Source organism: Giraffa tippelskirchi, chromosome 9 (assembly GCF_054371585.1).
Source record: "Giraffa tippelskirchi isolate mGirTip1 chromosome 9, T2T-mGirTip1v1.2.pri, whole genome shotgun sequence".
NCBI lineage: Eukaryota > Metazoa > Chordata > Mammalia > Artiodactyla > Giraffidae > Giraffa > Giraffa tippelskirchi.
This window is the reverse complement of record NC_137283.1, coordinates 114,491,820-114,504,821: the sequence shown is the minus strand read 5'-3', so window position 1 is coordinate 114,504,821 and position 13,002 is coordinate 114,491,820. Positions and strand designations below refer to the sequence as shown.

Below are 13,002 nucleotides of genomic sequence, written 5' to 3'. Positions count from 1 at the left end.
TGTCCTCAAGTTGAATGAATTGAGATTATTGCAGTTTCCCTCACAGGTAATCTTTTACTTGTATCTTTTAAATTAAGCTTTCTTATTTTTCCCCTACAAGCAAAATTAGCATTTTTACTAAATAATATGGAAGAAAAGGAAAAATTACATGATAAATAAATGAATTTATATAAAATATCTATGATTGTGTGAACAGAAGAGAATCAGTGATATATGACTTATGACATTTTTGCTTTTCATCTTTCAGAATCTTTATGTATGTTGTTTTTGTGTTGCTCAGTCATATCTGATTGTGTTACTTTTCATTTACGTGGAAAAATAGATATTTAAAGAATATTGATAACATAGGCCACAAAATATGGAATGAATTTTTAACTTGAATGCCGTTTGCACTACACTAAATTACACCCAATTTGTACATTTTCAAGAATTACTTTTTAGAGCTATGATTCCTAAGTATAACATCTAGTTATTTTAATTGTATTAGCATTAACATAAAACAGGATATATAGAGTCATAAAAGTGCAAAGTTTACTTCATGTTGCATAGTACAACCATTTTTATGGCTATGTATCATTTCTAATTACGTCTATTACAGTTTAAGACCAAGTATGCTCATAGTAAGGATAAAAAGGGAGAATTCTTAAAGATCACACACAAACATGCAAACTCACACATTTACATCACACACATATTCTTCCTATTCATCTTCTCCTGAAGGAAATTCCTTTGTCAGCTAAGGATATTTTTTATTTGATACAGCAGGAGTTTTTTATTTTTTATTAAAGTACGGTTGATTTATGAGTTTTTATATGAAAGGTTAACTATGAATATTTAATCTTCACTATGAAAAGTCACAGCTGTTATTACCATATATAAGATTTTTCATTTATTGCTTAAAGGAAATCATCAGCTCATCATAGAATAAATTATTTATCATAAAAATAAAAGTGCAAACAGAATCATAATTAAGAATCATCAGGACCTTGGCAAAGAATATTCGTGAGTTCCTTGTCTAATTATTACTAAACTCTGAGATAGGTGGGATGATAGTCCTGTAACAGCATATTGTTCTCTTATTACTCCACATTCTGCATTTACTTCTGGTGTAAAACTAAGTCTTAGAGGATTGCTAACATACCACATTGGTCTGGCTAGTTGAAGAACAGCTTTTTCTGAGTGAAGCACTTGACAATTGAGACGTGTGTCAAACAGCCCTGTAAGAAACTGTAATTCACTATTGTATTCATTGTAGGGTGTTGAGGATCTTGTCCACTAAATCACATAGGGTCTCTCTTATGAAGACCAAAAAGAGAGATTTCTGTCAGGTTTCAATACCAGGAAAAGCTGAGTTTCTCCTGGGCAATTGATGTGTCTTAAATTATGGATCTTGTATCTTGTGTTTTCATCATATTTTCTTCTTTGCTTTGGTTGCTGGAAAGTTCAGAATTTAATTTGTGATTGGTTTTATTAGTTGCACAGTTTCATTGATGTACATTTCCCTGTGCTGTCTTTAACTCAGATTTCTTTTACTATTCTGCACTTCTACTTCTGTGCTTCTTGATCCCATTTCTTAGTTTTAAACTACTGTAGATTTTTGTTCACTGCCCACAATTATTTTCTTTGGAAAAAGTTAAGTTAAAAAATGTTTTCTTCCCTTACTGGACACCTGTTGACACATGATGACCTAAGGGATGACCTTTTGCAATATCCACTGAGACTTATATTATAGTTTTTAAAAAATTTACTTATAATTTATTAGCATAAAATTGTTTTAGAATTTCTACATATAAGTATCCAAGAACATATGGAGCCTAAGAAATGTAGTAATAATTATATCCATTTGTAATACTTATTGAAATGTTACCCTTTATCTACTGGGTTTTACCTCTTTTGAGTCTCAGTATATATTCAAACATAATTGTGAGTATATGTTACATTAGGTAAAATTTTCACATGTAACTGTATTTCTAAGCTATTTGCAAATGACATATATAACATCTACTTTGGGCTATATAACCAGCAGAGTGCGAAATCTTTTTATATTAAAAAACCTAGATATTTGCTCACTCTTGAGGGATAAATCCATTGTGTATCTAGATTATTATATTCTCATCTCTTTCTACATAAAGAGATGCTCCTATAGGAAGTGTACATTGATGTGAAGGAATTTTGATACATTTCTCCCAGTATCACACAAGGTAAAATAAAGCAATAAGTTAATTATTCTAAGTATAAAGTGTATGATTGAAGTAATATAACAAAATGTTTCCTAGATTTAGTTTCTTTAATTGTAATAAAATATTTATTTTGTATTAGTTTTATGTTATAAATGGTATTTTATAATAGTATTTCTAGTTGTAATCCCCAGTGGGATATTTACTATTTCAAGTTCTTCTCACTTTGCTGAAAGAGCTGTGCTATTTAAAACATAAGCCACAAATTTCTCATAAAGGAAGGTTATACCTGGCAAATGCAGTATTTAAAATGAAAAATTTACAATAAATTTTTCCTGAGACTTGGGTACCATATTTAGAAAAAAACATACTTCAAAGTTCAGAAGGGAATAAAATGTTAAATATGAAAAATGGACAGCAATGTAAATTTATGAGAAATAACAAAAATAGTGTTTCTTTTTCCTTGTACAAAAAAAGGTTTATCTTCTTATCCTTTACATATTTAATAATCTATGGTTTTTGTTTGTTTTCCCCACAGGCACATTGGGAAGGCCTCACAGGCAGAATAACTTTCAACAAAACCAATGGCTTGCGAACAGATTTTGATTTGGATGTGATTAGCCTCAAGGAAGAAGGTCTGGAAAAGGTACTTGAAACATTCAGTTTATTTACTTTAATTGTTAAATAAGCATATCCTAATGAAGAAATACATATTTCCTGTTGTATTCACATTTCACTGACATTTAAATTTGTTAAGTAACTGTAAGAAATTTGTTCTCAATTCATTATATTGGACATAATAATTGGCAATTAGAACTCAAAGATGTCTTTTAAGATATTTGATATGTTTTTATTTCCTCATCAGGTTTTTCTAATTCTCTGCATATAATGTATATAATCTTAATTTAATATAAGGTATACTAATATATTAATATAATCCTAATTAGCTATAAAATATAATTAGAAGATATTTGGTATAATATGAGTCTTTGTATATGTAGCTTAGAGTAGCTTAGAATCACATGTGCCTTCATAGACTTTCCCACTTAGAGCAGACCATATAAAACAGTTAAATACTAAAACATGTGTCCACTGCTGGGTCATATTCAAGAGAAATGTCTGAATTAATGTACACAAGTAAATTAGGTATGAACATGAATGCTATACATTACATTGACTCTGTCTTCCTTGATTTTATTTGTACAATTGAGGTGATGTACAGAGTTTGGGATGTGTGCTACTTTTAGAACATTTAAATAGACATTCACTTATATTTTTAATATATGCATTTAGATATTTTTGATGTATTTATTGAAAGTTACAAATTAAAATAGATATTTTGATAAGAACTTTAGAAAAAAAGTTTGAGATAATATTGCTGTAAAGATATTGTTATATTTCACCTAACAGGGGTCTTTTAGCTTGAAATGAAACAAAATATATATAAATGTTGATTAAATGATGCAGGAGAGAGAAAACACATATTTTTAATGTCACCAAGAAAAGAAGTATATCATGACCAATTGAGTAAAAATAATTGGAGTATTACCTCTTTTCATTGAGAGTTTGGTTGTATCCTTTGTCAAGACCATGCAAAATCAGGAATCTTATAATAAACTGAAACTAAAATATTCATGAGACTGTCACTTCCTAATTACCTTGCTTCCAAGACTGAGAACATCAGTTAATACCCAAGGCTGGAACTGATAATGGTGAAGTTCAGTCAGCTCATATGGACTAATCTCAATATTTACTGGGAATGCTATTTCCTTATTCTATGGAAGTACTCAGGTCACTAGGATGAGCCTCAAGCACTGCTTATATTTCAACACATTAACATAAAAATGGTGATGCTCTTCATATTACCATAGACCCAGTCCTATCTTAGTTAGACTCAAAATAAAGAAAACATTAGAGGTTTTTTCAGGCTTAAGTGTGAATTATACAAATACCCTGAATGTAATAGTTACCAGGTATATGTTATGATCTATCCTATTGATAAGCAGAGTGTAATAATGTGAGTTATACCTGTTGCCTTGACATTTCATCAATATTTCGTGTTCTTATCTGAAATTTGAAAATTTGGTTTGATAAATTAATTACACATAGTCCTTATCCTTAAGAGGCTCAAGAGGCATTTTATATAGAATGATCAGATAACACACATTTGTAAGTAAATACAATGGAAAATCTGTTTCAAGCTTCAAAAGAGTAATAAAAGAATATTTCTGATAAGAGTATAATTAAGTATATCACAGCACACAAAGCTCTTAGAATTATCTTAGAATAATGGAGAATTTATAGATTAGTAGAAATTGAATAATTTCAAAAAGATGTACAATATAGGAAAGATGCATAATGTTTCATTTGATCATATATATATATTTATATATGTGTATATATAGATAGATATTTATATATATATATGTACACATACACGGTCTTCCCTGGCTGCTCAGCTGGTAAAGAATCCACCTGCAATACAGGAGACCCCAGTTCGATTCCTGGGTCAGGAAGATCCCCTGGAGAAGGGATAGGCTACCAATGCCAGCATTCTTGGGATTCCTGGTGGCTCAAATGGTAAAGAATCTGCCTGCAGTGGCGGAAGACCTGAGTTTTATCACTGGGTTGGGAAGATCCTTTGGAGGAGGGCATGGCAACCCACTCCAGTATTCTTTCCCAGAAAATTCCATAGACAGAGGAACCTGATGGGCTACAGTCCCTGGGGCCACAAAAAGTCAGATACGACTGAGCACACACACATATGCATATATATTCATTTGATAATTTATATACACTTAATATTTTATTTGATTATATATATATATATATATATATATATATATATATATATATATATATATATATATATATATATGCATAGGACTTCCCGGGTGGCTCAGTGGTAAAGAATCTGCCTGTAATGCAGGAGACCTGAGTTCGATCCCTGGGTGGGGAAGATCCCCTGGAGAAGGGAATGGCAACCCACTCCAGTATTCTTGCCTTGTAAATCTCCTGGACAGAGGAGCCTGGAGGGCCACAGTGTACAGGGTCACAAAGAATTGGACACTACTGAGCATGAGCTATATATATATATATATATATATATATATATATATACACACATATTATATACACACACACATACTCTCACATACTGTAGAAGTGGGAAATAGAGCTAAAATGCTGGTTTGTGTCATACCATGAACACCTTGTCAAGATATTTGCAATCATATTTGCAATGCATACATTGTGATTTCAAAGACAGAATAGTCTGCAGTCCAGTGGGTTGCTTGGGAAGATATAGTTTGGAATAACTTTACTATGAAGCCATGAAACTCTTCTGAGAGTATAATTTAGAATAAACAGTGACAGATGGTATTAACTGAACCTTCATCTGCTGCTAAGTCACTTCAGTCGTATCCGACTCTGTGTGACCCCATAGATGGCAGCCCACCAGGCTCCGCTGTCCCTGGGATTCTCCAGGCAAGAACACTGGAGTGGGTTGCCATTTCCTTCTCCAGTGCATGAAAGGGAAAAGTGAAAGTGAAGTCACTCAGTCATGTCCGACTCTTAGCGACCCCATGGACTGTGGCCTACCAGGCTCCTCCGTCCATGGGATTCTCCAGGCAAGAGGACTGGAGTGGGCTGCCAGTGTTAGTTTAAAGAAGAGCAGAATATTGGGACTCTGTTTTTAAGGGATAATGGTGGAGCCTATATGGCAAAAGTGGAAGGAGCTGGTTATAGAGCTAGAAATCAAACACTGGAGGAAAAAAAAAATGGGGAAAGGAAATTTACTTTAAAATGAAATTGGCACAAATCTCCTGAGAAGACAGATAAAGTCCTGAGAGTGGGTACAGGTTAGCTATAGGGAAAAAGAACTAAGAGTTCACATCAAACAGTTTCAGAACCTTTGAAAATTAGTACATGAAGTCATCAGCTAAAAGAAGGAAGTGGGATTTAGTTTAGTCAGTATTTTAGTTTAGTTACTATTTTCCAAATAGTGGAAATATTTTGGAAATACCATTACGGCAGACTTGACTTTGAAATTGTAGGAATGAAAAGTGAAAATTGCTCAGTTGTGTCTGACTCTTTGTGACCCCACGGACTGTAGCCTGCCAGGCTCCTCTGTACGTGGAATTCTCCAGGCAAGAATACTGGAATGGGTAGCCATTCTTCTCCAGGGGATCTTCCCAGCCCAGGGATTGAATCCAGGTCTTCTTCATTGCAGGCAGATTCTTCACCATCTGAGCCACCAGAGAAACCAGCGAAAGATATTCAATTTTTAATTTAGTAGACTGATTAATAGGTCAAGGACTAAATTCAAACCAAATTGGGCTCAAATCTTTCTTCCACCATTAACTATTTACAAACAAGTTTCTTATTCCCTCTAAAATACAGTGTCTCCAACTATATCGTGGGTAATAGCAATATTTGCCTCCTGAAGGCTCATAAGTCTTGTTGATTTTACCTTTGTCTTTTCCTAAATAGTATAGTTACCAATTCATAGATGAAAAGACAGAGTTCCTAAATTGATAGAGTTCACATTTTGAAAGGTTCAATAAATGGTGATTCAGGAGACTTAAATTCCAATTCCAGTTCTATCACACATGTATGAACTTCATCCTTCCACCCAACTTCACTATGCCAAATTCCCCATCTCAAAAAAAGCTGAGTGAAATGAGCTTCTCTCTTGTACTGGCTGGAGAAAAAGATATCATGATCTCTAAAAGAACCTAAAAATACTGCATTCATATGAATAAGGCTAGGAATGTTAACTATCCTCAATCCTATCTGCTCATGCAACTGACTCTTTTCTGATTCTTGTAATCTTTGACTTTATTTATTCATTTAATTCCCTAACAATTATTCAATAAACATCTATTTTATGCATTTGCAATGGTTATACTCTAGTGAAGAAAACCTGCCAATAATAAATGAATTCATAAAATTATAACAAAGGATTGGACAGTCATATATGTTAAAATAAAGACCTCTTGTTTGTATGTACATTAAACAGATATATTTTGAATTGTTTTTTCAGATGTTAATCTTAGGATTAAAACAATTAATGGCAGTATAATACATACTTCTGATATTTGTGACTATGGAGCTTCCTGTGGAGGAAGGAACAGGTATACTTCTGACAAAGAGAGAGAAGTAGGACATATTCATTCAACTGAACTTGGGGTTAAAATGCTACTCTGGATACAGCTTTCCACCTAGCTAGGAATCATAGATCAAAGTGAATTCCTTCTCCTTTGTCTCACCAGGGACCTTGGTAAGAACCTACCCCAGTTAGTCATGGTCTAAGAAGGGTCACCTGTACTGCATAAACAAGCAGTCACATCTATTATTATTATTATTATTATTTTTTGGTTTAATTGGGGCAAGAAATAATGTCTTTATTCAAAAACCCAGGAGTTAGATCAGACTTCTTTTATACTAAAAGGGGAGGAGGTAAAGTCAAACATTTCCTGGATCTGGTCAGCTTCCGGAGAGGAGGTGTTAATTTCTTCCTTCCTGTGGTCATTCACAGATGGGCCTGGTCAGATAAAAGAAAGGTCAAGAATACTGCATACACATCCAACCACATCTGTCCAAAAAAGCCCTTGGGACATGGCAGTCCTTTCTCTGAAACAGAGGAGGAAGATTAAGGATATAAGACAGTAAATGACTTTGTTTCCCTCAGGCAATGCTAGGACAATTTCTTTAAGAGCCTGATATTGATCATGGCATCTGATCCCATTACTTCATGGTGAATAGAAGGGGAAAAAGTGGAAGCAGTGATAGATTTTATTTTCTTGAACTCCAAAATCATTGCAGACAGTGACTGCAGCCATGAAATTGAAAGATGCTTGCTTCTGCAAAGGAAGGCTATAACAAACCTACATAGTATATTGAAAAGCAAAGACATCACTTTGCCTCCAAAGTTCCATACAGTCAAAGCTATGTTTTTTCCAGTAGTGTAGTATGGATGTGAAAGTTGTACCATAAAGAAGGCTAAGTGCTAAAGAATTGATGCTTTAGAATTGATGGTTGATGCTTTGGGATTGGGTGATGGAGAAGGCTCTTGAGAGTCCCTTTGATAGCAAAGAGATCAAACAAGTCAATCCTAAATAAATCAACCCTGAATATTCATTGATAGGACTGATGTTGCAGCTGAGGCTCCACTATTGTGGCCACCTGATGCAAAGAGCTGACTCATTGGAAAAGATTCTGATCCTGGGATGGGTTGAAGGCAAAAGAAGAGGGCAGCAGAGGATGAGATGGTTAGGTAGCACCACCAACTAAATAGACATGAATTTGACCAAACTCCAGGAGATAATAGAGGACAGAGGAGCCTGAAATGCTGCAGTCCATGGGGTTGCAGAGTTGGACACAACTTAGCGACTGAACAACAACAATTGAGATAATAACAATACAAAAAGGAAAATTACAATAAATGATTTTCCCAGCTTGAATCATTGTTCAAAGATCATGTTGTATATTCCACTTTCAAAATATGTTTAGAATCTATCTAATTCCCTCCACATCCTTTGCTATAATTGTAACCAAGAGACCCTTCACCTGGGCACTACATTGGAGATATACAAATTTATTTGTAACTGACAATAAAATTAATAGATTTTTTTAAAGGATATGTAACTAGGATATGATTTACCATTGGAAATGGTTTGACTTATTTTGTACTCTGAGACTTAGCTATGTTTTAGGAAAGACCAGTTTCAGATGGAACAAAAACATGACTAATGGCAATAGATATTAAGAAATATTCAGATGGTTCTTAGAATATGACATCAAAAAGATTCTGTTTAGAGCAAAAACAGTTAGGAAAGTTTTACACAAAATAGGTTTGAACTGAGTTGATGACAGTACATGATAATGGTTCATTTCTATTGCAAAATGAGCTATCTAAAGGCCATTAAAAAAACACTTAGACTTTAACAAGAATTTCTTCCAAGAAACTGTGTACAATAATAAGTACAATAATAAAATTGCTTTATCCTACCACCTGATTGAATTTTCTTACTGAATGTTCATTGTGACATCTATGTACATCATGAGCTTTCCAAGAAAAAAAAAATCAATCTCTTGCTATTATATTTTATTGGTTATTTAAATGGATTTTTATTATACTTGAGAATATTTTCATCTAAATAGAAATGTTAAACTAAAATAATAATTGTGTACCTCTCTTGCCCTTTCCATAGCATCAGAATTTCCTATCTATTCTGGTTATTTTTCTGATAGTCTCCTAAATGTGATATTTAATATATTAAAATAGAGGATAGAATGTTCTGTCTCCTCAGTAAAAGGCCTAATAAATCCTTATTGAAATGTGGCTGTTTTATTAATATTATATTAATCTGGAAAAAACACAAAGATCAAACTAATACATTTCTCTGGCCAGAAGTGGTGCAAGCCTATGAACAATCAGGCTGTGTGTTTGCCTCAGCATGCTTTTAGAATAAAATCAGCCCCCTTAGGGACAATCTTGAGAAAGAAAAGTGGCTATCAAGAGCCATCTTATGGAATATATGTTTGCCAGTTTCTACAAAATTAAGAATTTATATAAATAACATAAATCAAGATGATCCATATTTGCAAACCTGTAAAAGTTTGAATTTGTTATATTTTACTATCAAGTAAAGATTCAACTTCTAAAATCTGTGTTTTCTGAATATTCATTACTTGCATTTTACCTACTGGTAGAGAAACTGCTATCAGCAATCCATAGACTTCTTGCTAAAAACTCAAATTGATAATATATGGAAAGAGTGAGAATTAGTAGTGAGACTGTGCCTGTCTGAGTTTACAAATGTATATATTCCAGGAAAAGAACGTGTTTCAAAGTGCATTTGAAGAATTTTTTTGTAGAATATATATATTTTTAAAGAAAGAGTGGTAATTTCTATACAAAATTTTAGTGTTGAACTTTCTCTTGTCAGAAGAATCATTAACCCCCTCTGAAAAGATATCTGAATGGATTTACAGTCCAAAATTTATCTAAATCTGAAGATCTACCTTAGATAACTGAGGATTTTTTTTTTAATAGATTTGTAAACACCTAATGCATAGCAGCTTTTATCTTTCTCTCTTTGATGACACTTGGTACATACATCTTGGTCTCCATGGCAACAATGACCCCTAACTTTCCTAGGAACTGAGATTTCTTTTTCCTCCCTTTAGGAAAGCAATGATAATGATGATGTTGACCTTTACACCTGTGGTAAATGTGTTATTTGCTTCTTGAAAAGCAAAATTGATCCTAGGAAGTACACAAACTTAGTGTCTGTCTTTGAAGATGTTAACTGTTTAATTTGTCTGAGTCATACAAAGAATCATTACATGCCAAATTTCATAACTGCACTGATATTTTTGAGTTTGTGTCAGTGTATTTATAGTTATTATTTTGCTTTATAACTGTCGCAAAGAGTTGGACACAACTGAAGTGATTTAGCAAATAGCATGCATGTGTACTAAACATAATTATAATGCATTGGTTTGATTTCAAAGTCATCTCTGAAGTACATTTTTATCCTTGCAAACAATGGCCCTTACTTGAATGTTATCACAGTTATATTTGAGAACAGTAAATTCATTGATTCAAATTGTATTTTAAAAATCAAAACTATTACCTGTCTCTTAACTCTTTAATTATGTTTAGACTTTGTCTTAAACAAAAATAAAAATCAGTGATGAAAAAAAATCTATGTTTAGATTATTCATCCCTTTCTGTGAGACCATTATATACTTATTGATTTCTTGTTCTCATATTAATGCTATAGTTCTCAAATGGTGAAATTCCAGACCTATGTTAACTGGTTGATAGACAGTTTTAGAAAAGTCATTAACTGAGGAGTTCTTTGCATTGTATTACCATTGTTGTTTAGTCTCTAAGTCATGTCCAACTTTCTTGTGACCCTATGGACAATGACCCTATGCCCACCAGGCTCTTCTGTCCATGGGCTTTCCCAGGCAAGAATATTGAAGTGGGTTCCCTTTTCCTTCTCCAGGGCATCTTCCTAATCCAAGAATTGAACCAGTGTCTCCAGCAATTGCAGGCAGATTCTTAACTGCTGAGCCACTGAGAAGCCCTAACATTGGAAGGAGTGAAGTAAATGAGGGCAAAACCCATCTAATTTACCTGTAATACTTAGTAAGAAAACTGCTATGTTGAAAAAACTCAGTGCCCACTGTTCATGTGCCATGTAGGCTTGAGAAACCTGAGTTTGCAAGTTATGTAGAAAGAATAGATGCACTAAATAACAGAAATATGCAGCCCACCAATTACATTGGTGCTTCCCTGGTGGCTTAGTGGTAAAGAACCAGCCTGCCAATGCAGGAGACACAGGTTCGGTCCCTGCATGTTTGTGTGTGTGTGCGTGTGAGAGAGAGAGAGTATGTAAATATTTATATATATAAATTACATATGTATTTATATATATAATCTCTTATTTATCTATTTATCTGTGATGAACAGTTAGATTGCTTCCATGTCTTGACAACTGTACATAATACTTCTGTAAACACTGGGGTGCATTTATCTTTTTGAATTAGTGTTTTCTGTTTTGGTTTTTTGATCTTTCTTTTTTTTTTTTTGGATATATACCAAGGAGCGGAATTGCTGGTTCTATGGTAGTTCTATTTTTATTTTTTTTGAGAAAGCTCCATACCTTTTCCACAGTAGCTGTACCAATTTACATTCCCACCAAAGTGTACAAGAGTAAGTTCTCTTTTCTCCACATCCTCACCAACGTTTGTTATTTGTGTTCTTTTTGATGATAGCAGTTCTGACAGGTATGAGTTGGTATCTCACTGTGGTTTTGATTTGCATTTCCAAGATGATTAGTGATGTTGAGCATCTTTTCATATATTTGTTGGCCATCTGCATTTCCTCTTTGGAAAAATGTCTGTTCAGTTCTTCTGCCCAGGTTTTATTTGGGTTATTTGTTTTCCTGATTTTGAATTGAATGAGCTCTTTAAGGAACCCTGATGCTTCAGCAGGTAAAGAATCCACCTGCAATGTTGGAGACATGGGTTTAATACCTGGTTCGGGAATCCTTAGTGAAGGGAATGGCAACCCACTCCAGTATTCTTGCCTGGAGATTTCCATGGATAGAGGAGGCTGGCAGGCTACAATCCATGGGGTCACAAAGAGTCAGACATGACTGGGAACTAACACTTATATATGTCCGATATATATTAACTACCCTTATTGGTCATATCATTTGCAAATATTTTCTTCCATTCAGTAGGTTGTCCTTGTTTTGTTGATAATTTTGTTTCCTTTCCTGTGAAAAATATTTTAAGTTTAATTAAGACCCATTTGTTTGTTTTTACTTTTATTCCCTTTGCTTTAGGAGACAGATCCAAAAATATATTGCTATGTTTATGTCAAAGATTGTTCTGTCTATTTTTTCCTCTAGGAGTTTTATGGTTTCTGGTCTTGTATATAGGTCTTTAGTCTATTTTAATTTATTTTTGTGTATGGTGTTAGAGAATGTTCTAATATCATTATTTTATAAATAAGGAAGAATTTTTTTAAGGCAATCTTATTTTTTGACAGAGACTCCACATTGTGCTAAGACTGTATATAATGTATAGTGTGGTTTCTCATGGTCACCAAACAGACCTTCTTTAGAAAATTGCCAGTTATGCTCTTTACTCAAGACATATTTGTCTAAAATTAAGTAAAAACTATGTATAATCAGAGTTTTTTTTTTTTCCTTTTTACATTGTTCTGTGATGAAAAACTGTATCACTCTTTCCCTTATTCCCCAACATACATGGTTATATTGTTAGCAAATGCCAAGAAGAG

General features: G+C 33.5%; 1 protein-coding gene across 8 annotated transcripts in view; it reads left to right on the top strand.

Annotated features, from left to right (window-relative positions):
- The window catches only part of GRIK2 (glutamate ionotropic receptor kainate type subunit 2), an 840,407-nt gene that overhangs the window by 583,998 nt on the left and 243,407 nt on the right, over positions 1–13,002 (top strand). For all 8 annotated transcript variants that reach the window (XM_081530944.1, XM_081530945.1, XM_081530942.1 and 5 more), the window contains one exon: positions 2,716–2,823. In XM_081530944.1, coding sequence (XP_081387070.1) covers positions 2,716–2,823 — 108 coding nt within the window. The remainder of the gene's footprint in view (positions 1–2,715; positions 2,824–13,002) is intronic.